Source organism: Melanostigma gelatinosum (assembly GCF_949748355.1).
Source record: "Melanostigma gelatinosum genome assembly, chromosome: 19".
In the NCBI taxonomy this organism is placed as follows: Eukaryota; Metazoa; Chordata; class Actinopteri; order Perciformes; family Zoarcidae; genus Melanostigma; species Melanostigma gelatinosum.
This window is the reverse complement of record NC_136652.1, coordinates 17,882,541-17,908,231: the sequence shown is the minus strand read 5'-3', so window position 1 is coordinate 17,908,231 and position 25,691 is coordinate 17,882,541. Positions and strand designations below refer to the sequence as shown.

General features: G+C 45.0%; 1 protein-coding gene across 6 annotated transcripts in view; it reads right to left on the bottom strand.

The window, feature by feature from the left end:
* Window positions 1-4,294: 4,294 nt before the first annotated feature.
* Window positions 4,295-25,691, bottom strand: part of epb41l2 (erythrocyte membrane protein band 4.1 like 2) — a 39,276-nt gene continuing 17,879 nt past the window's right edge. For 3 of the 6 annotated variants that reach the window (XM_079291480.1, XM_079291481.1, XM_079291482.1), the window contains exons 8-23: window positions 24,799-24,895; window positions 24,565-24,689; window positions 24,276-24,363; window positions 22,968-23,120; window positions 22,716-22,813; window positions 22,040-22,212; window positions 21,085-21,161; window positions 16,019-16,078; window positions 13,906-14,073; window positions 12,237-12,305; window positions 11,269-11,874; window positions 9,953-10,081; window positions 9,545-9,643; window positions 9,183-9,263; window positions 7,929-8,043; window positions 4,295-7,585 (exon numbers count right to left, since the gene is read on the bottom strand). In XM_079291480.1, the coding sequence (XP_079147606.1) occupies window positions 7,939-8,043; window positions 9,183-9,263; window positions 9,545-9,643; window positions 9,953-10,081; window positions 11,269-11,874; window positions 12,237-12,305; window positions 13,906-14,073; window positions 16,019-16,078; window positions 21,085-21,161; window positions 22,040-22,212; window positions 22,716-22,813; window positions 22,968-23,120; window positions 24,276-24,363; window positions 24,565-24,689; window positions 24,799-24,895 (2,128 nt within the window). In that variant the 3' untranslated portion in view covers window positions 4,295-7,585; window positions 7,929-7,938. The remainder of the gene's footprint in view (window positions 7,586-7,928; window positions 8,044-9,182; window positions 9,264-9,544; window positions 9,644-9,952; window positions 10,082-11,268; window positions 11,875-12,236; window positions 12,306-13,905; window positions 14,074-16,018; window positions 16,079-21,084; window positions 21,162-22,039; window positions 22,213-22,715; window positions 22,814-22,967; window positions 23,121-24,275; window positions 24,364-24,564; window positions 24,690-24,798; window positions 24,896-25,691) is intronic. The other 3 variants (XM_079291483.1, XM_079291485.1, XM_079291484.1) reach the window with 3 other exon arrangements.

The window sequence follows — 25,691 nt, the reverse complement described above, 5'->3', positions numbered from 1 at the left end:
TTTCCACTAGTCGCAAAGTAGCCTGAAATCTCTGACCAGTGAATGAAAAAACTATATTTTTTGTCTTACAATGTTGTCAGTTAAAACTGCAGATGAGATATCTGGTGTGACCCGTAGTGCGTCAGTATCTAGAAACATCTTAACATTGAGACGGTTTGCCTATTAGTTTGACAGCTGGGTAAAGTTGACATAAAGTAACCTAAATCTGTCTCCTCAGATATTCTTAACTGTTTATTTATAACTACACCCACATCAAAAAAAGATCTTGTTCTATCAGTTGTTTGATAAAGTCAGTCATTAGTGGTAACATAAATACTGCATAACTTTATGCTTGTGTGACAATGGCATGGTCTTTGAACTAGATCCATCAGACTGATGGATCGCCATGATATAAAGCAGCGCTGACAGGAAATGATGAAAAGTCTGCAATTATCAAAGGTAGAATTGAAAATAAACCTCAATTACCTTTCAATACCTGATGAATCGTTGATATTAATTTGTAGTTTCTCAAAAAACGGTAGTGTAAGCAAAACAAAAAATGAAGTAAAAGGCAAATGTGCATTGAAAGAAAACTTATGAGCTCTGTAAAATATTACAAATAAATAAAATACAGCTGGATTTGACACAACATGTTGACAAAATGTACTTAGATTAAAGTTGCTCCAATCAATAATTTTAATATTTATCAGACATACAAAGTTTTCAAGCAGCTGGTGAACATTTTGGAGCATTCAGCTAAGGAGGCATATCTTTCTCTCAGGAGCTGGTGGAGACCAAAACAGAGCTAACAGGAGAGGAACGATTGCACTTACGTTGACCATTGTGTTGCAACAATGCAGTCAAGGTTGATGCCATCAGTTCCTGTCTTAAATGAATCAATGCTGCACCAATGGGTGATCAAATGATGATCAGATCAGAAAGGTATCAGTGTCTGTTGGTGAAAATAAAGACAAAGGAAGACAGAGAAGGAGAGAGAATAGACAGAAGAAAAGATGGAGGAAGATAGTAGAAATTAGAAAGGAAACAATGTGTGTGTATGTGTGTATGTGTGTGTGTTTTATGACACAGTGAGCACAAAGGTCTAATGCTCAATGAAACATTACTTGAGGCCCCAATCCACACAAAGGACAAAAAAGTATTCGTTTTTTCCACATGTTCCTGTTTTGAGGACACTGAAACCTGCAGTAAGGCCCCAGCACTGCACTCACACATATATCTCTGTATCTCACACACACACACACACACGCGCACGCACACACACGCACGCACGCACGCAGACCTGTCCAGTAGTGCTAATCTTCTTAGCGATCACAAGGTTTGACTGTTGGAACAGAGCAAAGTTCATCTCGTCACCGACAACAACTGACTCCCATTGCAAAAATGTCACCTTTGACCCCCTTTACTCAATTCTCGGCTACTGAAGACAACTTCACATCAGCAGGGGAAACTGTCGGGACAACTATGCATTAGCTCACTGGTGATATTTGGCAGCCATCTGCCAGACGTTTCCACCAACATCCATTCATTGGTTCGACCTGCCTTCTTTGGGGAACCTGACAACTGTGAGTAGATGTTTTGAACTGCACCAGCTGCTGTGCCTTTTAATAGATCAAGATGGCGACACCTGCCTTGTTTTCGGACACTCTGACCCTGCACCAGCATGAATGCGTTTGTTGTTTTCTATTTCTGATCCTTCAAACATCAAAGGAAATGACACAAAGGACTTCACCATTAACAAAAACTACAACCACCACCGCTACAGTGCTTTGTTCTCAAAATTAGCTTTTTTATTAAGGTTGGGTAATATGGTGAATATGAACTGCTTTCTGATGTTTGGTGACTTCAACAAAAATGAAAATGAAGTCGTTAAAATGTCTTCAACCACGTCAGTTTAAATGACATAAAATACATGGCGTCACCACTGAAAGCCAATAATCTGATTATGTTCTTCACTTTTCCTCCCTGGAGTCACCATTAATAAATCTCTTTAGTTCAGATCAACATAATAACGACGACGCCTCGATCTCTACACTTAATCGTACAACAATGTGAAACGACTACAGCTACATTATGTCCCCCGGCTCAGCTTGAACGGTAAATCGTTCAAAGGAACATGTGCGCTACGCTCTTACTCTATTCCTTATTTAGCAATCTTTGTTCCATTAAAAGTAGTCAATTGCATTTACTTTTGTTATATTTAGTGACATCTCACTGCAGTTTATTCTTAGAAATACTTTGCATCTGTGTATTTTGCTCAAGTACCTTTGCAGGGTTTATTCCCACCCTACCAAACCCAACATGTAGATAGGACCTGCTTCACATTAAGTCACCGATATGATATTTAAACGAGTGTATTTGCCTCGATGTCTTTTGACCTCTGCGTCGCTAGATGAAGTGTTACCTGATGGTGCCTCGGGTATCGCATCATGAACATAATCCTGACTTCCTCTCTCCTCCGCTTGCTTCCTCCCATGCAGGAGCAGCATGGAGGTGCTGAGTGGCCCCTGGGCCGACTTGGCTCTGCTCCTTCGACAGACAGACGGAGAGACGGACAGCTTTCTTCCTCTCTGGCTGGTTGGCCTGCTGCTGTTCCTGTGCGTCTGTCTGCTGCTGCTGCAGCTGATTATCTACCTCAGCTGGAAGCTCAGACAGGGTAGGCACTGGGCGCGTCATTACCTTTACATGTCTAGCACATGATCCACGACCTCTTGCTGTGTTACATTCATGGTGCTGTGCAGCTGAAGGACACCAAAGGGACACGTCTCCCTCCAGGGCCATACTATAAATACATGCACGCATCACCACACTGTCAGGATGCAGAAAAATGTACTCCAAAAGGGGAGATGAATATTGCATGCCACCAATTGCTGTGGCTACACACCATGCCACGGTCAAGGAAATATTGTCGTGCCGTGTCAACATCCACAGAAAAAACATGGAGTGTGCCATTGTATCTGCAGCCACACAGACATCCAACCATGTCTTGTAGAAGTCTCATATTCACGTCGTCTTTTGAACAACACCTGACAGCTCATGTTGCTCCTGCAGGCAGAAGAAATGTCTCGGGGGCCCCGAAACCAAGCTACGCTCTATAAATAATGAAAAGCATCCGAAATAGGCTCCAAAAAAACAAAACAAAAAACTTGGCAAAGTGACGTTTTCAGGATGAAACTAACTTTGACTGTGAAGACACTGATCACTGAGACGATGAGTTATACTGGCCTGGTTTGTGTGTGTGTTCGTACATTAATGTGTGTTAACGGGGGCTACTGCAGATTTTAGTGCCCTCGAATCATGAAGACATTGGAGAAAATTGCTTTTCTTTCATCCGTCTGTGTGTGTGTGTGTGTGTGCTCCGATAACATGTGTTTTGATGGGTGAACCTCACCTCTGTAATGTGCTTTGACATAAAATACTGACACACTCAGTCATGGACACATCCAAGATTATGATTATGACTTCACTTTCATCATCTGCTCCCACTACTGCTGGATGTATGAAAGTGAAAAGTACTTTAACATCGACCTTCTTTAGATTAGCCTCAATTCGTGATAAAAAAAAATACTACAATATTGATTTGGGGACGATGTCATCAATAAGATGAGCAGTCAATTTAAAGCCTCCAGTGGGATTTCCTCCTCCAGCTGGTTCTCCTTCCTCAGCTCATAGACTTGTTTCTTCCTTTCGTCCACCACAGTAGAGGCTGATCCGTCGTGGTGTCCGCAAGACAGAAGGGCCATCTACAGGCAGACATACAGAAGTACACACCGGAGGACAAGGAGTGTCGGCTCGCGCACTCACACCTGACAGGAGACACGCACTTCATCAACAGACCGGACGCCTACAACCTGCTGAAGTAAAGTCCTGGAGGAGCTCCACAGAGACATGTGACTGTTGTTAACAGTCGCATGTCTCTCCCAAGCAGGGAGGGACACCGTGAAGGTGCTTTTAAAAAAAGATGAACGCTGGAAAGAAAATCATTGTCAAAGATATGGAATTATGTTGTTTTTAAAACTCTCAGGTAAATCTGGAAGTTATCAAGAAATTGTCTATTGTCTAGAGCTGTATTTATTTTTACCCTCTTGTTAAAGCTCGGGACAAAGTTTGAGAAACTGTCACCCTGAAATGATCATTGTTGTATAACTGCACCCTTACGTTTCATTATTACAGTCAACCTGAGCTGAAGATACGAGACACCGGATAGTTTTATGAACATTAACAAGCAGGACTTAAGTTTATGTCAATAAATGAAGCCATGAATGGATGAATAAATGATCCGATCAACAGGTTTCAGAGTATAACAATCCTTTATTTAAACAGTGTTACACAGGGGAGGAGTGGCTGTGCGTGGGGAGACACAAGACAATCAAGCTGCTAGATAGACAAACCCTACCGCCGATCATCGGCTGGCTGGAGAGGAAACGGTGAGGCAGCGGTGGTTGGTTTTCCAAAACGTGTTCATGTACAAAGTTGTTTTTTCTGGGAGTTATAAGCAGCTGAAATACAAAATGATGCTGGTATCAACTGACACTGCTTCATCCGTGGCACAACGCCTGAGATGTAACTGTAAAGAAGACGGTAGTCCAATTATCATTCGCCTTTTAAAGCATCATACCGAAAGAAGCGTTATTAATTCGATCCCATCTAAGAGCAATTCATTGTGTTATTTTACACGCAACACTGACCCCAGACATGTTCCCACGCTGAGATCCCTGACAGTTTATAAATCAGCTGGCGTAGAATCATCACCATCTGCCGGCGCTGTCTTTTTTTTGTCTAAATAAAAATGACTTTCATGTGAAATTCTACATTTTGAAAAGCCAACCCCTTGCCGCTCTCAAAGCTCCTGAGATTGGTTAAAACAGAGCCCGGACCCCCGAAACAGGTCAAACCCGGAGCTAACGGTACAAAAAAATAAATAAAAATGAAATGGTGGACAACATTTTCATTTGAAGTGGTGTTCCTTTAAAGTCCAAAAATAAAACATCCAAGCGGGCGCACAATACATCCCACCTTACCGCAACTAGATCACAGAGAAAAGACAACGAATTATCAGAGAGTCTACAAATATAGTTGTGATATAACCGATGCTATTTTTAAAGTTGTCGTTTTGTTTTGGAACAGCAAAAGCTTCCAAAGCTGCCTCATGTTGCACGGTTTTATTTTTGAATGCGTTTCTGCTGCTTTGTCTCTTTACAAGAGGGTCAGAGGTTAAAGCTGCCCCCTCGTCTGGAATGTGATTTCACTGCATAGTCGAGGTCAGACCAGTGTTCCCCAATAGAAAGCCTGGTCCAGTCCAGAGAGAAAGCCTTAAACTGGGGCTGACATACGAGGTACGTGCTATTTCAAAATGTGGAGAATGTGCGTTAGTATTTATTAGTGTGTTAGATATAAATGCCTCTGTGTCCAGCGTGACTGGAGGGTTGAGACAGATCTAGGCAGGTGCAGGTGGAATGTCCTCGTGTCGATCTGTGGCCACTTCTTTGCTTACAAGCTGTTTCAATTTCAGGTAAATGTGTTTTTTCGAGCACCTCGTTCTAACTCATTTAATGCCACCGATATTCACACAAAGTCACGTGTGTGTGGAACATTTGGGTAAAAGGACGCCGGAAATGAATAAAACATCACGCGATTCCTTTTAGGGGGTTTTGGAGAGAGAGCGCTTCAAACCCCTCGGCTCCACTTCCCTTTGAGCTGCGCTTCACTGTGATGCTGTGACCGTGTCTGTTCGTAGTGCACCGGCAGACTCAGAGCGTTGTGCTTTTTGTGTGCGTTCAAATAATGTCAAAAAAAAAAAAATACAACCGAATGTCATCTTTGAAAACAGGTCAACAACATAAAACCACTTCAAAGCTGAAGAACATTTGGTTTGCGGTGAAAACGGTTACAACACAGCCGGGCGTCAGGGCGAAGACAATCTCATGTCGACGTACTGTATGAGCCGAGTCTGTTATCTACACACTCAATCCAAATCAACACGTGGCCTCCTATCCAGACTCGCTCACGATAAAAACATGTGTGACGACATGCTGAATTCACTCCCAGGTGTCATTGTATCTAGAAGGGGTTCGTTGCCATTATCTAGTGTAGTGTGTAAGGAAACTGGGAGTGACATTCAGAGCGTAACATGCAACATCTAAGCCTCTATCTCCCAGTTATGCTTCGACTTACTGGTCCTCTCTCCCAATCACAAGTCAGTGTACCGCTCCCTCGCTCCCCTGGGGCCCAATGGGAATGGCTCGTGTCGTAATGTGGGCGGGCCCAGGGAGAGCGTTTAGAGACTGAAAAAGCTGCGTTACTGCTCCCATCTAAAAACCTTTATTTTCACTGTACAGACAGTTGTACACACCAGCTCTAAAGTCAGTTCATTTTCAGTCCATTTAGTAAAAATTAACTCGAAAATACAGTAAAACTCACAAATACATCACAAGGAATTAATTCCACCTGCATCATTTGGCTTCTCGATCTTAATAAATGTCATTGTGCATTCCCTACTGTAAATGGTAAAATGTCTTCTATTCTTGGAGTAAAAAGTGAACTGAACTGAAGATGAACTCACTAAACCGCTGGTCAACGCACACGGAATGTGGATGAATAAGAACGAAACGTACAGAAAAAAAAACGAAAAACAAGACAGAATCACGAAAATTCTAAAAACTGGTTGATTGGTTTTTACGGCAATATTTGAAGTTACAGCTCCCCGTCTCCTGTAATTGTTAGTAATAAAGTGTGATAGTGTTCTCCCATTGAGCTTTTAATTGATTCAGTTACACTTTGAAAAAGTTAAAAAAAAAAATCAGGTTGTGTCTTTGTGTTTCCTGAAGTCCTAATTGTTACTTTAACAAGTTTAAAAACACCGTGTTATATTATGTTACTCTCCATTTACAACATCGTGAACGTGAGGGAGGGAGGGAGCTGGAATTTAACTTTTTTTTTTTTTAGGAATGTACCAATACCACTTTGCTGATACGGAACAAAAGGCAACAAAAACGTCAAATCAATCACATTCTGACCAAAATAATGCCGATTATAAAGCTTTCTCTATTTCAGATCGCCATCTTTTTATAGATGAAGAAAAGTTAAATTTGCTTTGACTTTTGAGTGAATGAGTTATTGAAGTTACTGTTACTGGGAAATAATCCGTACAATGATACAAGAATCTCTGATAGAGACAAAGTCTGATATCTCATCAGGATTGGTCACCGGTGCATTCCTGCAGCTTTGAACATGACGGACACACATCTCAACTTGTAAAACAGTAAAAAAAAAAAAGCACGATTAAAAAATAGAAACACGCTAGAAATATTAAGCTGACGAAGTGGTTCTTTTTTGTTCCCTCGGAGAGAGAGGGGGTGTTATTATTTTTTTGTTTTTCTTGGTTTTTGGAGTGAGGGTGTTTAGACGCACCACAGACATGCAAGAAAGACCGACTGGGAAGAGATTGGCAACTTCTCTCCCATTTGTCTCCCCCTTCTCCTCTTCCTCCTCCTCCTCCTCCTCCTCTTCAGTCAGTCAAGGTTGGTTGTCGTAGGTTGATGGAGGTCGGTCAGCGTCAGAGAGAACTGTCTTGATGGGCCCTTCAACTCTGGGGAAATAGAGGTGAAGGCAGTCAGCCTGAGTGGCGTGATGATTGGCACTCAACGTCAGTGTTCCTACTTGAAATGTTTCCTTTTGTCCTCCACACACAGACCTCCATCAGCCACTGCCTACCTTCCTACATGGAACATTCCTTTCTCTCCCTTCAACTCTTTCACATTGTGATGGCGGCTGATGGTTTTAGCAGCTTCGTGTGTGGGTTTGTTTTGTTCCAGCTCATTGCTTTTCAGTTCGCCAGTTAATAAACCACTGTATGCACCCCCGCTGTTAATAAAGACCTCCAATATTCCGAATAATAATAATAATAAAAGGGTTACTATTGTTAATATTACCTGAGTTCAGTCAATCCTCCTCCTCAGCCAGTTCGGTTTCTTTATGAACCACCACTCTGGTAACAGACATGTCAGGGTGTTGCTCTTTGGCCTCCTTAATGGCCTGGGCCAGTGCCTGCAGTACCGAGGGGCAGCCACACAGTGGCAGCACCGAGCGCAGCGGGCAGTGGAGGAGGTGGAGGGAGGGAAAATGGTGGAGTTAAATGAAAAATAAAATAAGAGGCATGAAGAAAAATGACAAAGAATGCTGGATTTACGATCGATGTGACTCGTGCTATTTTACTTCTTTGGGTTAACTGGATGTTTAATAATGGGGGGGGGGGGACTGGATGAAGTAAAATACCTTCAGACGCATCAAGAGGAAAACTCAATGTAAATCCAGCAAATCAAACAAGACGGGCAACTGAAACAAACCAGTGGACGAGGGATCGTGCACAAAGATCCACAACTACAATACATTTCTTTCTTTGTCAAATATTTGAGATGTCTTGAGGGCGCTGCATGCACCCATAAGAGAGGATCAGCAGAGGGTCCCATATTTCAAACATCTGAACTGTCAAACTAACTTGCCCAGGTTTATAAAATCTTTTTTTAATCAGAGCAGTCTGCATGTATATGGACAACGAAACATTGATATTGTTCTGAGTGTTCGCAACCATATTGGGAGAACAGCGTACCCAATTTTACAGTTCTCTCCCAATTTCTATGCATAAGTGTCGATGGTTGCAGAACTGGCCTTGCACATTGGCCCAGTTACGTCTACAATAAGGGGACAGAGACTGATGTTGGTTGCTGTTGGGGGAAGATCCTCAAATTAAAGCTGAAATCTGCACTTCAAGCTCATAGTTATATTTTAAAATCCAATATGCTCGTGAACAGAACAAATGTCGGTGTCATTGACCAAATGCACGTGGACCGCACTAACCCAGATGTGATGTAGCACTCCTCACATCTAGGACAACATGTAGAAATCTGACAGTCAAAGACAAAGACGAGCAGCAAAATGAGACGGCACGAGGCAAAACTCTGGATGCATGGATGAATAAGTGAAGAGACGGATGAGTGGAATCTGAGTGGGACTAATGGCATGTCTTCATGGTTCATACATCCCAGTGTGCATTCAGACTGCGGGCAACATGAGTGTAAGGTATTCACTTAAGAAACCAGAAAGATTTGGCTGGCAGTCGAGCTTCAGCATATCCCTAAAAAGGGTTGTATAATTCGGCGTGGGTATGCGCTGAGTGGGATACTGACCTGGTCGTGGTCGATGTCACAGTCACCAGTAATGACGATGCGCTTCTCGATCCTCGTCTCCGATAGGCCGCCCTTTAACGTCTGCAACAAAAACGTACCACAACAATGCTTTGACGCCCGTCGTGATGGGATCATTATGAACGATTAAGAGCCGCCCGGGTAGTGGTGATAACATGTCGGAGCAGATAAGACAGAAATATCACAAAACAGGAGAGAAACTGTCAAAACAAAGTGAAATGACAGAAGAGTACAAACACGGTGTATATATTTCAATGTGTCTGATGAAAGTGATGTAACGTCATAACGCATCAGGGCAGAAGAAGAGAAGAAGTGTGTGTGTGTGTGTGTGTGTGTGTGTGTACCTTGGTAATGTGTGTGGTTGTGGTGGTACACAGAGATTCAGAGGTGATTGTCTGAGCAGTCATCAACACTCCAGGCTCGCCATCGCCATTACCATCCAGCTGGCAACAGAGGAGACGACGGGAGATCATTAGCCGTGCATCGGCATTAGAGTTTCCCCGTCGGATGTTTGACGTTCAAAATAAACTCTTCTCCCAAACTAATAAATGATTTCCCTGAGGAGGAAGGAATTATAGAACGCCGGCATGCATTGTTTCCAGGAAAGAAGATTTTTTTTGGGACATGCTTTCAAAATGAATAAGCCTTAATATAATGATGACATCTAAATATTTCACACAAATACAATATGAATGCTGACACAGGAAAAGGACAAGATGAAGACAGGCTCCCCGTGTTTCTTAAGCGTGCACCTGTGCGGCTTCGTATGTGATGGTCTTGGTTTCCGTGTGTACGATGGGCACTTCCTTTGTAGCTATCTCAGTTTTCTGGGCCGCAAACGTGTCTGATATAGTCACCATTTCTGTCTTTACCACAGGTGGCTGGGGAGGGACGAGAGAGAGAAGTGAGGAGGGGGGGAGGATGAATACAGAGAGGGTTAATACATCAGACCTGAGACAGTTAAGGAAACACGTTGGTCTCTACGCACCAGCTTTGGAATTCACTTCAAAGTCAATATGAAAATGTCTGCTTGTATATCATCAAAAGTGGTCGACATAGCAGTAGCAGTAGATGTGGAAAACACAATATTTGCGAGTAAATGCAACAAAACCCATGCAAAAAAAGTCAAAGAGCTTCCAAACTCATGCAAGTACACATCACGAGACGCAGAACACGACAACGACTACTTCCAGCGATGCACAAGCGGCAACAGCAGCACGACTACGGAAAAACATCTTTGGTGTCAACGTGCGACTCAAAAGTACGACACAGCACGAACATGCACGAACATGCACGAACATGCACGAACACGCACGACACGCGAGCCCCCGAAACAAGCGGCGCTCAAAACAAAGGCGGCGGTTGATATGTAAACGAGCATGCGGCGATGACGTGCAGATGGCTGGGTGGCATTTTCCCCAAGTGCTTGGCAATGATGATTTCCACAATGCCGTTACCATGGCGACCGTGATGGGGCCAATTAAAATAACGCCAAACGGAAGCATCACTGCCAAACACGTGGTGGACACACACTGATGACACAAACACTGTAAGCACACACTCTCACACACACACACCAACGCTGAGATGCGGCATGCAGAGCATCATGCATCCTCCACTTAGGCCCCATTTACTTCACAACACTGATACAGGAGGCAGAGCAGGAGGCAGTAACAGCAACACACCACACTATGTGCAGCAGGAGAGAACGAGGCACGATATGAAGCATGAGGATAGTGGATAACACAGAACTTAAAATACATATATACGAGTATGGTGAAAAACTGTGTAGGAGATGGTAACTTGACACCAAAACACTGGTGATGATTTCATTTCATGAGTCTGTTTTTAACTGGACTTCTTTCAGTTTAGGCTTAAAGGAGTTTCCACAGAGCAAACGTGAGTGTGAGGATGTACATGGAGCTTAAATATTCACGCAAGCAGGAAGGAAACCGGCACTGCGGAAAGCAGGAAGGAGGAAACAAAATGAATCTGGGTGTTTCTACAGCTGGTGGGAGGGATCAAAGCCCGGTGGGAAGCTCCGTAGTCGGCCCAGTGAAGACTTTACCTCAGAGCAACAAATAACCTGTGGCCGGTGTTCTGCTTCGGCCAGAGAGGCTTCTCCGTTCATTTTGGGCTCTTCCTCTGCGGTCACGCTGTCCTCCGGCAGGGTGTGACCGTTCAGGGCTTTGTCGGGTGTCATCTCTGGATCGTCGGCGCTCTCCTTCGAGTCCCTCTCCTCCTCGGCATTCTTCTCCTCTGCGTCCTCCTTCCTGGACTCCTCTTCCTCTCGACTGGTCGCCTCTACAGGTTGACCGACTTCAGCTGGAAGGGAAGGAGCGTCTGGAGCTGACACGTCCTGCTCCGCCGTCTTATCCTCTTCTTCCTCCTCCTCCTGCTCTTCCTCCTCTTCTGGTATTTGTGTATGGCAGATGGAGACGTTTGGATGGTACTCCGTTTCTTCTTCGCTCTCAGAGGAAACGCTCTCCTGCTTTCCCGCTTTCGCTTCATTCACTACCGCTACTTCCGCTTCAACTGTCACTTCCTGCTCTAGTGTTTCCTGCTCTGCAGGTGGGCCAGCAGGGGAGCTGGTCATAACCGTGACAAGTCCGGGTTTGGGTGCTACGGAAACCTCTTGGACGACAACGGTTTCTTCGATTTCAACTTCGGTTGTCTATACACACACACACACACACACACACGTACGTACACAGACACACGCAATGAGGTGCACACACATACACAGCAAACGCATGGGGACAGAAAAAAAACAAAAACAGAACATGATCATTTAACATAAATAAATGAAAATCAATATAATACACAACAAAAATCTGAACTGAAAAGTGAAGATGAAGACGTCCAACTGTGGACAAAGAGGCACAAAGATGTACGAGTGAGGAGTCACAGAATGGACGGCTGCAGTGGGAGCTTTCGGCATTTCAAGCTGCCAGAGGAAAATGGAGGCATGAAGGAAACGGTGGAAGCGTCACAAATGGAAGGCTGCATGGAGTAATAGAAGGAAGTTAGATCCACCTTCGCCGGTTCTTTGGTATCAGAGATCGCGTTATCGGCAGCAGCTGCTTCCGCTTGGGGCTCATTGTCCTGTGTGACAGAAAAGTTACCGAGACAATCAATCACACACACACACAAAGCAGTGACGACATCATCATTGTTAGCACTTAACGTCACCGAGGTGACACTGCGGTGCTCGTTACGGCGGCACAGAGGACAGGGTTGGATGTGTTGCATGGATCCTCCATCCTTCCATCTTCCCTGGAGTCTTTCATGCACAATCAAATTGATGTCCATATAGCATCAAGTTAATCGCAGCAGGCGGAACAAAGAGACGGGATGAAAGAGTTTCAAAAGAAGAATAAGAAGATCCATGGAAGATGGATTAAAGACGAGATCCCCATCAGTGAACACAGAAGCTTATCTTAAAAGATGAAACGATAAAAGGAGCGTGGTGGTGAAGGCAGCAGTTTCTTCATGTGGATGACCACAGAAAACATGGCATGCCGTCATGAATTTAGTTTGGACTTTGAAATGTCCCGTGTGCCATTTTAAAAGCGTATGTAGTGAAACAAGCTGCTGCTTCGAGACCTGCTGCTTTTTAGAGAAATGTCCCCCTAAAGGAGCTGGTAAAGAACAGGTTTTCTTTTAAAAACGCCATTCAATCAACAGCACAAAACTAACAAGAGGACATCCTAACATCCACGGCATTCCCAGCTGTTCGTCGCTTTAGTTTAGATTTACCATTATTCAGGATGAATGGTCCCCGATACTAATAACTACCATTCATCCAGCGTCCACAGCAGGCGTTGTGGACCGCTCGCGTCTCTTTGGTGCAGTTTGTGAACACATCTGGAAAGCATCTTTAATTCACTGAGGCACTACAGGAGGTCTGAATGTACTTTCAGCGACTGGACTGAAAGTACAGCCCGACTCCTACAATGTTCAGCAGCACCACCTCAGTGGCAGCGAGTGGAGCAGCGGCGCTGCAGACAGCAGTGACATGTGAAGCAGCAGATGTGGTTATATCGCCATCTAGAGTCGGCTCAGGCGGATGGAGCTGAACAAAAGCCAGAGTGTCTACTGAGAAGCACAGAAGCTATCTCCTCTTCAAGGCTCTACAGCAAAACACAAACACAGAACGCAGAGAGGAAGAGAGAAGAAAAAGGTTTGAGAGACGACAGACAGAAAAGAAATCCCCAAACACAGCAAGAGACACGAAAACAAATACGCACACAGAGAGAGAGCAGCCAAGCTTCACGTCTCTGTAATGGTCGTATAAACCAGAACAGAATGGAACACATTTGTTTAGATCAGAAAACAGCAGAATATGAAACTGAAAAAAACTTGTCCAGCAGGAAAAAAAAGACGTAAAATGTGAAGTGAGACCAGCTGAAAAGAAATAAAGAATTGAAGCAGTGCAACAGTTTCTACAGAAGAAGGAAGAAAACCCATAAAGTCCATGAAGTGATGAGCTATAAACCCCCCACCATGGAGAAAGCATCAAACGAAAACGCCCACTTAAGATCGAGAGAGGAGACGACTTAGAGTTTGAAATCAGGTGCAAAAGCATGAGATGTGTACTTCTTTCTAATAAAAACCACATTGTTGCAACAAACGGAGAACATTTCACCTGAAGTGAAATGCCTCACGCATCTCCTCTGACACAGACACATCCAGACAGACGTACCACTTGCTGTTGCTGTTGAATACGTATCGTTGCGGGGGAGGAGGTGAGGCGATTCTCCCACTGGTTGGGCTGCGGAGGAGAGGGAGGCGGCGCCTCCATAAAGGAGCGTTTTAGCTGGCTAATGCTAGCTTGGTGTTTCAGAACGTCTTCTTGGGTCTTATCGTGGTCCTGATGAGGGAGGGGAGGGGGGAGGAGAGTAAATGAAATGAGTGCGGATAAATGAGGGATGATGGGCGGTGGGATAAGATTTGGGATGTGGGGCAGAGGTGGGAAGGGTAGGAACGTGGGATAGATGAGGGGAGAGGGAGAGGAAAGAGAGAGAAACAGAAGAAATTAATGACAATAGAGGGACAAGTAAAGGCCGGAGTAAAGAGAGGGGTTGAAAGGAGAGATAGCCAGATGAAGAGAAATGTGATGGGAGAAGGAATGAGGAAAGGAGACGGGAGGAAGGGAAGGAGAGAGGGAGGAAGGCGGATAAAAGGAGGGAGGGATGTGGGGAGGGGAAAATTGGGTTCAAAACAGGAACATTAGTCTGTCAATCAGGAGGAAGACAAGATGGACGCCATGCCTCACTGGAGCCTCTGAAATTTAGCTTTTATCACCCGTGTTTTGTTCACACGTGTGTGTGTGTGTGTGTGTGTGTGTGTGTGTGTGTGTGTGTGTGTGTGTATTTATAAGCAGGCTGCAGTGAAACAGGGTCTCTCCATCTTGTTGAGGAGTTTTTTCCTTTAAATCAGGCCGGGAGCAGCAGTGCAGACTGCACAACATGGAGCTGATCGTGGTCCATCTCCCTCCTTCACTGCTTTCCCATGTGACTGATTCATGATTTAAATCAGTCACAGTCCTGTTCTTTTTATCTCCTTATCCTCTGCCATTTTCTTTCCCTCCATTTCCATTGCATCTATTTTTTTTAGAATACAGGATTCAATCAGAGACAATGATCTATTATTGGAGGAGATGATCAACATTTTCCTCAGATATCGACTGATTGGACCATAAATGAAAATCATTTTCCTTCTTGAAACGTACTCTTCTGTACGTCGTTAAGAAAAGACATATTTTTTTTGTCTTCCAATCCCTCAGTGTATAATACTACACACTGTAGACTACAGATCATCACCATCAGTCCCACGTCGCATAAAAAGTTGTTGTTTTAGTAAGTTGTCAAGTGCATCACTCAACGCTGGCAGCCAATCACCAGGAAACAGGAGACGAGCTCCTCGTGGGAGTTAGTGAGGCAGGGTTAGTCAGGTTAGACGCAGCCGCCTGCCAATAATCAGACTCTCGTCAATCAAGGACTGTCACAAGATTTCCAAAAAACAGCATTCACCATGCACAGAGCATGCAACACAGTCACGTTGACACACCGCTGACCCGATTCACAAAGCAGCTATTGTGAACACTGAGCTTGGGAAGCTTCTTGGAAGAGAAAGTCTCGACTGTACTGTTGTGTAGCAAGAGACACATCCAATACATATTTTTTGCAGTTCATAGATTCAACACTGAAAACATCTTAGTTCCCTTGCGGTGCACTCGGGATGGGGATTCTTCGGGGATCACCTCCAGTTAACGTACCTGATCCGATCCGATCCAGCAGGATTGCTGCTGATCTAGGAACTGTAGCAGAACCTCTAATCGGGCCATTAAAACCAAAACAATGAGCTAAAAGATGCTAAAACGCTTCGTCGAGCTCATGGGAAGTGTAGAATAACTCTGTGGGTGTGTCGCTGTGAGCGACTCCTGTCAAAGTAACACGACCCTTTAATGAACGGATGATAAAACATTTGTTATGAACATCATTTATGGCAACATTCTGAGCAGTGTTTTTAAGCCTGTGTTCAAAACGGCTGCGATGTGAAACAGGACAATTAGCACTGAAGCCATTTGGTACCAAAACATTTTCATACGATATAAAACAAAAAGGAAACAGCGGAGCGTAAACTCGATATTCAATCATCCACACGCAGGCATGCAACAGAGCCTGAGAGTGCGAGAGGGCAGCAGTCTTGTACAGTGTAGTACAGTTCAGAGGGAGTTGTAGTTCTGATGGCGTCAGGAGTACACAGAAACATGTAGTTCTCATATTCAGCCATCAGACGACGCCAGTACCAACCTCCAACATTAAATTACTGTGCCTCACATAAATATTGTCCCCATGCACTCTCATTGGACTCTGGAAGGCAGACACACAGTGGAAAATGAAATGGAGAAAATGTATTAAAAAAAAGTGATGTACTTTGTTTTACCTCTACAAAATAAAGTAAAATTTGGAACAATCAAATTAATAATTGAGAGCGTAAACAAAGAAATAAAAAAACAAAGAATTGAGGCAGTGACACGGCCAAAACGTCTCAAACTGTGAAGGCTGGAAGATGGGTACAAGCACAAGTTAACAACATTTGGGTTCATTCATTGAATGTTATGATGCTAGTACTTATACCCATGTTGACACATAAAAAACTCCAAAGCAAAACCAACAGACCCCAAAAACCCCCAATGTGCTTTCAGCAAAACCCCAAAAACAAGAATGAAACACGGACATGAACCCGAAACCAAACTGAAACTGAGAACCAGAAGCCACAGCAGAGCAACTGCAAAAGTGAGGATTTTGGGTGAAAGTGCCCGTTCAGGATCAGTTTTTACACTCAGAACCAATCTGAAAACAAGCAGCATTATTATAGACAAATGTAAAACTTCATATCATCAGCTGTCGATGTAAATATTCAGAATTTGTTTTCGGTAGCTGAGAAATAACAAAAACTGATTCTGTGTCGTCATGTTGGGGCAACTTCACCCGAAAAGAGATGTGAACCAAACCAACAAACCAAACCGTACCGAGCGAATGATTGACAGACCAAGTCAAAACAATCAAAGCAGTAATAATCGTGTGTGAACCTGAGAGAGGGCGAGCTCACTGGCTCCCTGTGACTGCTGACGGGGCGAAATCAGGGAGAGAGTGAGGACAGGTTAGGTTCACTGCATGTGTGCTCCGCTCCACCATTACAACCCATTAAAAAAAACACCTTCACTCTAGCTCTTGGCAAGATAATTTGCAAAGCATGCTGGGTAAAGACGGACCCTACAGACCTGGGTGGGCGTGGCTTCCGCATCACCGGGGCTCAAGTCCACCTCCTTAACCTTCAACGTCGTAATGACAAAAATGAGGAGGGTAGGGGCGCGAAGACAAAAAACAAAAGTGTGAAATGGAAGATGGGAAAAGCTGGTTTCTTTCCCCCAGCAACCTCAGGGTCAGGGAGCGCTGCTGGTCGTGTGCCCGCAGGAGCAGTAACATGGACGGAGTGTGAGATGGCCAATAAAGGGAGGCATCAGCTGCTACGGGCCGCTCGCCTCAGTCTGTGTCGAAGTGTATTTCTACTACACGACACGTATGTTATGGTTCTCCGAAACAACTGTTTATGTACAGAGAAGTCCCATCCGCGGTGTCTACAACGAGTAAAAATGCCACCACTACCGTAGTTCCCGTGTAGGTTTTTAAAGGACACAAACGCGACGGGGACGATGATTTAACTGCTGTCTTGGTGCTACGATGTTTTCCACCAGAGGCCAGCTATCGCCTCAGTAGACTTTTAATTATAAAAACGTTATTCTGGCAATGAGCAGACTATTTCAGTGTTCTTTCCAACGAGTCTTGTGTTTTGATCACGTCTGTTCGATCTGCACCAGCAGCTTCATTCGACCACGGACAACGCCAAAAGCCCACCATAAAAATGAAGTCATAGTTTTACTTAAAACAGTGAGACGCTGAGGGGAAGTGTAACACTGTTTACTCTTAACATTCATGAGCAATAATATGCAAACCAGCTTTCTGTGCTACAGGTTTGGGGCGCTTACTGCATCTATCTGCATGTACAGTTATAACATCGAACAAACAACTAATCTTTCTCTGCACTACAAAGGCAAAATAGAGCAACTGAAGACGTAGGCAAAAATAAAATGAGTTTCTTATTTATCTTACATACTATCGATTGATACCATTACACCGCTTCGTTTGGTGAGAGTGACATTAATGTGCGGGTTATTGCTACTAATAACGGCTCATTATAAAAGATTTAAAACACACCAAGTTGTGTAAGCGACTCTCAAAATGTGTTCTGCCCGTCACTAAATGTTGTATTTTCATCCGGCCCTTAAAGTCTCTGTACAGTATTTAAATCTCTAAATATACCTTTCTTTTTCCTCGACATTAAAAGCGTAATAATATTTTCTCTATTTATCCAAAACTCTGAGTCTTAATAGTTTATTTAATCCTACTTTTTCTAATATTTGTTCTTTATCACAAACAATACAGTGGGGTAGGCAGGGTGCAGGGATCGAAGGGAAGCAGAAAATATCAGGCAAGGAAGGTGGAGGCGGGGCTGAATGTACGGACATACAGTTTAAACAGAGGAGGGATAAAGTAAAGGGGAGCGGTAGAGGTGTGTGCGGTGTATTTATGCGGCAGGATCGCACATCTCTTGCGTCCAGGTAGCGCTGGTGTGAGCGTGGTGCCTGACGCGTGGAGGCGTGTGTGCCGGTGTGAGCGGAGAGCTTAGCCGATCCTCCGACTGAGCGTCTGGCGTCTTACAGATACACGTTGGCAGAACTGCCTTCCGTTGACAGGAGACCACGTTCTCTATGTAGCACAGGGTCAGGCCGAGGGGCGTGGCTAATATCAGGGCCAAGACCAAGGACCGGCTCGCCGTCAGCATCACGGCCAACAGGAAGACGACTAAGAGGCAGGGCAGGAACAGAGGGGAGGGATTTAGGAGGTAGCGGTGTATGGACGGGGTCGGGTGGGAGCGAGAGAGGGAGGAGAGAGAGGGGCGAGACGGGACGGAAAAGAAATAGGAGGGCAGAGAAGCGAGAGAGGAAAAGGAAGCGACGATTGGAGGACAGGTAAGAGAAGAAATCGCGGGAAGCCGTAGTCGTGTCGGGTGCCAAAGAACAGCAGGAACCAAACTCATGAGTTTAGCAGGCAGGTAGCTCGTGATAAATGCCACCAAACGAGTCAATCTCAATGCCAGACTGTTAAAAAGATGACGTAATCTGGGTGCGACGATACATTTGGGGGCCCTGATTGGAGCCGCGGACTGGAAAGTGAGCTTCTGAGTAAAAAACCGTAGTTTCTTTGTTAATCCTGAAAACAGCTTAGTGGTCGGACACCTGCTTCCATTCTTCCCCCAAACGGAGAGGAAACACAGGATGAACGAAACATATTTAACCACACCCCTCAGAGAGAACCAGCTCCACCAATTTGGTAATCCAGCTGATGCTCCGGTTTCAGCCTGGCCGCCCTCCTCGGCTTCGAAAACCTCTGCACTGCATGTTTGGGAGCTAGCGATTGGGGGGGAGGCCGGAGGGTTTTGTGCGAGGTGTTCGAGATCGGCCGACTGCTGGTCGGAGAAAAGAGAGATGGTGTGAGAGGGAAGGGCCCACAGTGTGTGCGAGGCGGCGGCGGCGGCGTCTACGAGGTCGCCGTCTTCGGAAATGTCCGACAGGCCGTGGTCGAGCTCAGAGATGGTGTCGAGGGAAGGGGGGAGGGAGGAGAGGGAGGATGAGGAGGAGAAGGAGAGAGGGAACATGAAGATTGACTGATGGGAGGTAGATTGCAGGAGAAACAAACGCACACGGGGGAGAGAGGAAGAGGGATGGGAGCGACCCGTGCACACATATCCACAAAGTGAGGCAGCAAAGAAGTCAAACAACAACAACCGAAGCAATGTGCATTAAAAACATAATTTCATTTTTTTTTTTTCATGAAATGATGACGGCACGCAGGGAAGTGATAGAAGCAAAAAAATAAATAAAATCAAACAGGACGTGTGTGAATGAAAAGAGAGAGAGGGGAAAGAGACATAACATTAGTCAGTGAACAACACACCAAACACAGGTTAAACGTGAGCACAGCAGGGTGGAGCACAGTGCAGAGTACAGATGTGTGCAGAGTACAGATGTGTGTCGACGGGGAGCCACCGCTGGACCAAAGGCTAAAGACAGGAGGTCAATTCCACAGAGCCGGGTGTGTGAGCGAGGGGAGAGAGGAGAAAAGGGAAAGTGGGGAGAGGGAGGAGAAACAGGAGGCAGGCACAACATACAGTAATATACTATATATACAGTATATATATATATATATATATACTGTATATACTAAGTAGTGTCCCACCAGTGGACATAGATCCCTGCTCAGGTACAGGACACTCTCGGGGTCTGAAGTGTCAAATTGCGTACATCTGCCTGGCAGCTCTAAATATGTTACGTTATGATCAAAGGCAAACCATTAAAATGATGATAATATCTGGTTAACATTGTCAGTCTTGTCGGTCTGTGTACCCTCTTTACACACATATTCGCAACTTAAGGGGATAAAAGTGAGGAAGCCTCCCGGTCCTCGAGGAGGTTTAGTAAAGTGTCTAAAACATCCTGTGAACAGAAATGACATTAGCGTAAAAATAAATATAAACAAAGAGGTGATTTTAAGTCTAAGTAGTGACTAGATAAAGCACTATGAAGACATTTACACACCGGGGGGGGGGGGGGGGGGGCAGCGCACACCAGATCCACCGCCTCCATTCTATTCTTTCACAATAAAAGCCATAGACATTTAGACTGCGTAACTGTTTACCAGAGGGAACTCAAATTCACTCAGCCCATTCCGCTGAAAGGAGACTCAATAAAACAGCTCACAGTAGGTTAGGCTATGCGACAATTCACCTCAGACAGACTGCCAGACGCCGCTGCTCTGGGCAACATTCGCAGGCCAGTGTTTCCCATTTCTGTGTGATTTATTCGTCTCGCCCCCGGTGTGTAAAGACCTTTAAACCTCCCAAAACCCCCCGTAGCTATGCATGGTCCCATAGTGGTCTAATGCAGTCAGCTATTCCTTCCACGTCTGTTACCATTTCATTGTTCCAACACAAATGTAAGCTACAAACCAAAAGTGATGCTTGTGTATACACACTAGGACGAGCCAAAAAACGTCAACCACGAGCATGATGTGTCTCTTTGATACACCAACGCGTAAACAGTTCCTGTGGGACAATATGGCCTCTCGGCAATATATTGACAACAGCAAAGAAACAAAAAGACTTGCTGTCTATATATGAATTACGTTTCTTTTTCGGATCACACATATTGCATGTCTTCACTCACTCTCACACTCACACTCACACTCACACACACCTTAGAGTCAGAGTGGAGCTCCAGGTGTGGCTCGCGGCCGTTCTCAGATGTAGCTTCAGTTATGCTGATCCTTGGTGCTAAGAAATGAGAAACGCAGACAAAATAAATTGACAAAAAAATAACTTTCAACTTCTCTGTAAGTCAACACACAATGAAACCGTAATTCTTGCACCTGCAGTTTGATACTGGATTTACTTTCTCCAGCCTCCGTCCACAGCAGTGCATTGCCGTGCTCCTGTGTCTGTAACCGTCATCTACTGCAGGTAATACACCGCCGATGGACAAGTACCTCATACTTAAAATAATCCCAACTATTCTCTAATAAAGGTTGTTGGCTTGCAGTGGAATAATATGTCCAGCAGGGGGCATTGCAAGCCAGTGGAATATCCTGACATGTGAAACAGCAGTGCACAGCTGCATGAAGTGGGGCCTGTAACCCAGAAAACCACAAACAAAACGCTGTGTGCTGTTTTACACGAAACGATATGCATTTGATGTGATAATGCCTTATTTAAAACTATTATTTAACAATCTTTAGAATCAGGAAATAAGAAGATGTTAGCCCAAGTTAAATTATTATGCTGAGCCATCTGTCTCCCTGCAGTGACCTGAGAGCGACTCTATGTTCTGTATCATGCTGAGATTCTTTTATTGTGGAGGACTTTTTTCTTCCTAACTACACATGACATTCTTGCTTTCTTTCCACCCCTTTCTCCGTCTCTCACCATGTGACAGGAAACACATGCTGTAGCTATTTCCTGTATCTGGTCGGTCACTCGCGTTTCACATCCGAACACACACAGAAAAACACACACACGACCACATGTAAACCCTCCACCCACGACACCGCTTCCATCTGCCCCGCATTCCTTCCATTCCTCATTTTGTCCGTCGCACATCTTTCTGTGTGTCTTTGTGAGAAAAGTGTGTGTGTGTGCGTGAGTGTGTGCGTTACCTCCATCCAGACTGCGGCTGATGCGTTTGGATGAGGTGCGTTCAAAGTTGGGTGCCGGTCGGTCTATGAGGGAGCTGGCCGTGCGGGTCTGGGCCTGGGTTCGCCCGCTGTAACGGAACTTGGAGCCCAGAGTCAAGAAGCGGGCCTTGGTGGGTTGTTCTGGTACCGTTAACCTACGTGACAAGAGACCGAGGTAGAGGGAGGGACAGGGAGGGAGACAGATGTTGAAACGGGGGAGAGGAGCGTGAATCTTAAAACCTTTTTACTTTGGCAATATCGTTTAATAACGGTCACATCGAGATGGCTGTGCAAGAGAGACAAAACGTTTCCAGGCAGCTCTTCCCTCAACAGGATATTGAAGCTTAGTCCTCTCTTCTCTTACACACACACACACACACACACACTGGCGGCAAATACAAACGCAACAATGATGAGCACCTGGTTCATCTTTTGTGTGTAAGTATTGGCCCGGGCCCCATACTGGTTAAACAACCACAAGATACACTCTGTCTCTCTCTGAACTCTTTGAGCCTTTTGTCGAGCACGATAAAGCACACATTCCTCCATTGAACGTTACTTAACAAGCTGCATCAGAACCCCCTAAACTGCACACTGGAAATCTCTGAAATCCAGGTGCGACCGCTGGACTCGCTTGCTTCATAGTGTGCATGTCTACCTAAAGAAACTGTGATTCTCCACACAGACTTTCCACAGCCTCTTGGCAGACCGATGGTTCTGGAGTTTGAATCCCACCGTGCTCTCGAACTGCTCCGTCTGTCAAAGAAACACATAAACAGCAACGGTTAAGGACATGTTATCCATATACGTCCAGTATGTTATGAGTACTCTGTTACGTCACCACGACAGAGAATAACTTCAAGTGCTGCATTCTCTTGCGTAGGGCTGAGTAAATCTCATGGGTACATACCTCTCCTGGTCTGATCTTAATGTAGAAGTTGTTCCTCTTGTACGAAATCTTGAGGATTTTGGGCCAAGCAAAGCGGTTTATTCGGAGCCTGTCTTTGTAAACCAGGAGCCCGTTGGCGCACACACCTAGCATGATGTCCACGCCCTCAGAGTCCTGCGACAGTCAAACGAGTGAAAGAAAATAATAAATATATTGACGTTAAATCATTAATCTCTGGAAAAATAGCTGTATTTGCTGCTCGTTTTTCTTAATCCGATCACACTCTACATCAATTGATTTTTAAAGTAGTCAGCTTAAGGTCAACAACAACAACTCAATCACCACACACACACACACTATTTCAGTCCAACTCTAACATGGTTAGCTGACAGACTAACTCACTGACAAAGCTTTTAAGTCCAAGGCCATCTGGAAATGGTATGGGAGGCGTGTTGATTACGCTGGTGACTTTACACAGGAGTAGTCTGTAGGGCTAATGGAGGATGCACTGTGTGGATAATGGACAGTTTGACTGGGACAAACATGTCACATGGCCTCGACGTGCTACCGGCGGCTCATCGATCTCTCTCGCTCCCGGTCGAGATACATTGTAGCGCTTTGGCTTGGACGCACAGACGGAGCGGATGCAGTAGTGGAAAAATGTACGACTTTGCTTTTTTTTGTGGTTTCTGTGAGTAAACAAGGAATCTTCAGTGTTTGATGCCAAGATAAACCCATCAACTCCGTCAGCATGCACAATAGTGCCAGGACCCTGAGAGTGAAGCTGCTCGATGGAGCAATCCCTCATTTAATTATTCACACCTGTGCCTTTCTTACAGTGACACGTTCAAATCTTATTTTGCCAGAAGGGTTCAAATGTTATTTCTAGTAAACATAGAATGGTGTGATTGGGATAATTTAGTACGTCTTACAGTATTTGAAAGGGTTCATGACGACTTGCACGACGAATTAATGTCTCTCTCTGTCTCTCTCTCTCTCTGTCTCTCTCTCTCTCTGTCTCTCTCTCTCTCTGTCTCCTGGCTGTCTTGCACAAAGACACACAGAAATACTTATGATGACCTGCTATCCCAGTGAGAGACTGGCTGTTCCCATGGCAACGGCCTCCCCGAGTGTTTGTACAGCTGACACAGACACACACACACACACACACACACACACACACACACACACACACACACACACACAGATGCATTGACACAAACATGCAGACACTCTTTCCACATCAAAGATATTGTGCAATTCCCCCGATGTTAACAGCAAATGAGAGGAGAGGAAGAGGAGAGGAAGAGGAAGATGATTTATTCATACCTTTGCATGGTGCAAGTCCACCCCGTACATGGACAGTTTCTTGGCATTTTCCAGAAACTGGACGTCAGCCTGTGCTGGTGTCATTCCCCTAAACACCCACAAAAGGCTAATTACTAAAAACGCCCTGAGATTGGAACAGTATAGTGGCACTAATCAAAAATGTCTGAATTATACGGTATATGAAAAAGACACAGTCATGGTCCCTTTACGCTACGTGAACATGTCTAAAGGAAAATATACACTCGTTGTTCCCGACTACTTTTGACTATATGACCCCGTTCCCTCCGACCTGTGAGACTTGTGGAGTTCGAGAACCTTCTCCTCCATCTCTTTGTTCTGATTGGGCGCAAAGGTCAGCTGACCGACGTTGTCCAGAGGCCGAGGCTGCTCGGGTTCATGGTCACCAAATTCTGCCTGTAAGCCAAAAGGAGCCCACAAACACCGATGTGAGCGGGAAAAGCCACGTGTGTAAACTGCACACTTGCGCGTGAGCAGCAGACGTACGGTGCACACCCACACGTACCTGCAACGTGTACGACCCCAGCAGAGCGTGAGTGACAAACGAGCAAGGCAGTCGTCCAGAAGCCACGTCTTCACGGAGCTGCAGACACAACAGGTACCTACAAGAGAGAGACAAGGGGAAACAGGTTGGGCTTTAGCTGAAACCAAGTCTACTCACGACAACAACCGAAACCCGTTCTAAGCTCTTCTTTGAACTGAAACCGGCTCCATTGTTCGTGATAATAATAAAGCGACCCAAACGGACGAATTTCCTCCTGCGAGGCCCGAGGGTCAGCTGGGGCGGATTAGACGTCTTTGTTGCCGCTGTGTTTGTTGAACAGTTTTCTTAGTGTGCTTGTTGGGATGACCTTCTCCTCACCACGACATACCCAAACTCAGATGCATAACGCGCGTGTGTGTGTGTGTGTGTGTGTGTCCAGTGGTTGTGTGGGTTAACGACGGTGTAATGTGTCCCGTGCTGTAAATCCTTGCTGAAGAATTCATTTTGTGAATGGAGCGTCTGTGTGAAATGTCTAATTCAGACACCTCAGAGGGCCGACCGCTGAAAACATGTCATTGAAAGTCACTTTGGTGGGACGTGATGACATGGAGGCTTAAGCCCCAGTCATCCAGTTACAGGGCTTCTCTTCACTGCCCCAGCACAATAACGCATTTCGGCGTGTTAATATTACACAATGAAACATTTAAAAAAAAACGTTTTTTAATGAAATTACTTTCCATTTATATATGAAATCCGAGTATTTCTATTGAAACTTAACAAAAGAGGAACAGGCAAATAAAGTACACACCTGTAGTGTTGCAGGACAAATAGTTACTGGAGACCCACAATGCACGTCAGTTGGCACTTTACTACGCGAGTGTATGCGCGTTAGTGAGTGTGTCGTCGATTAGCCT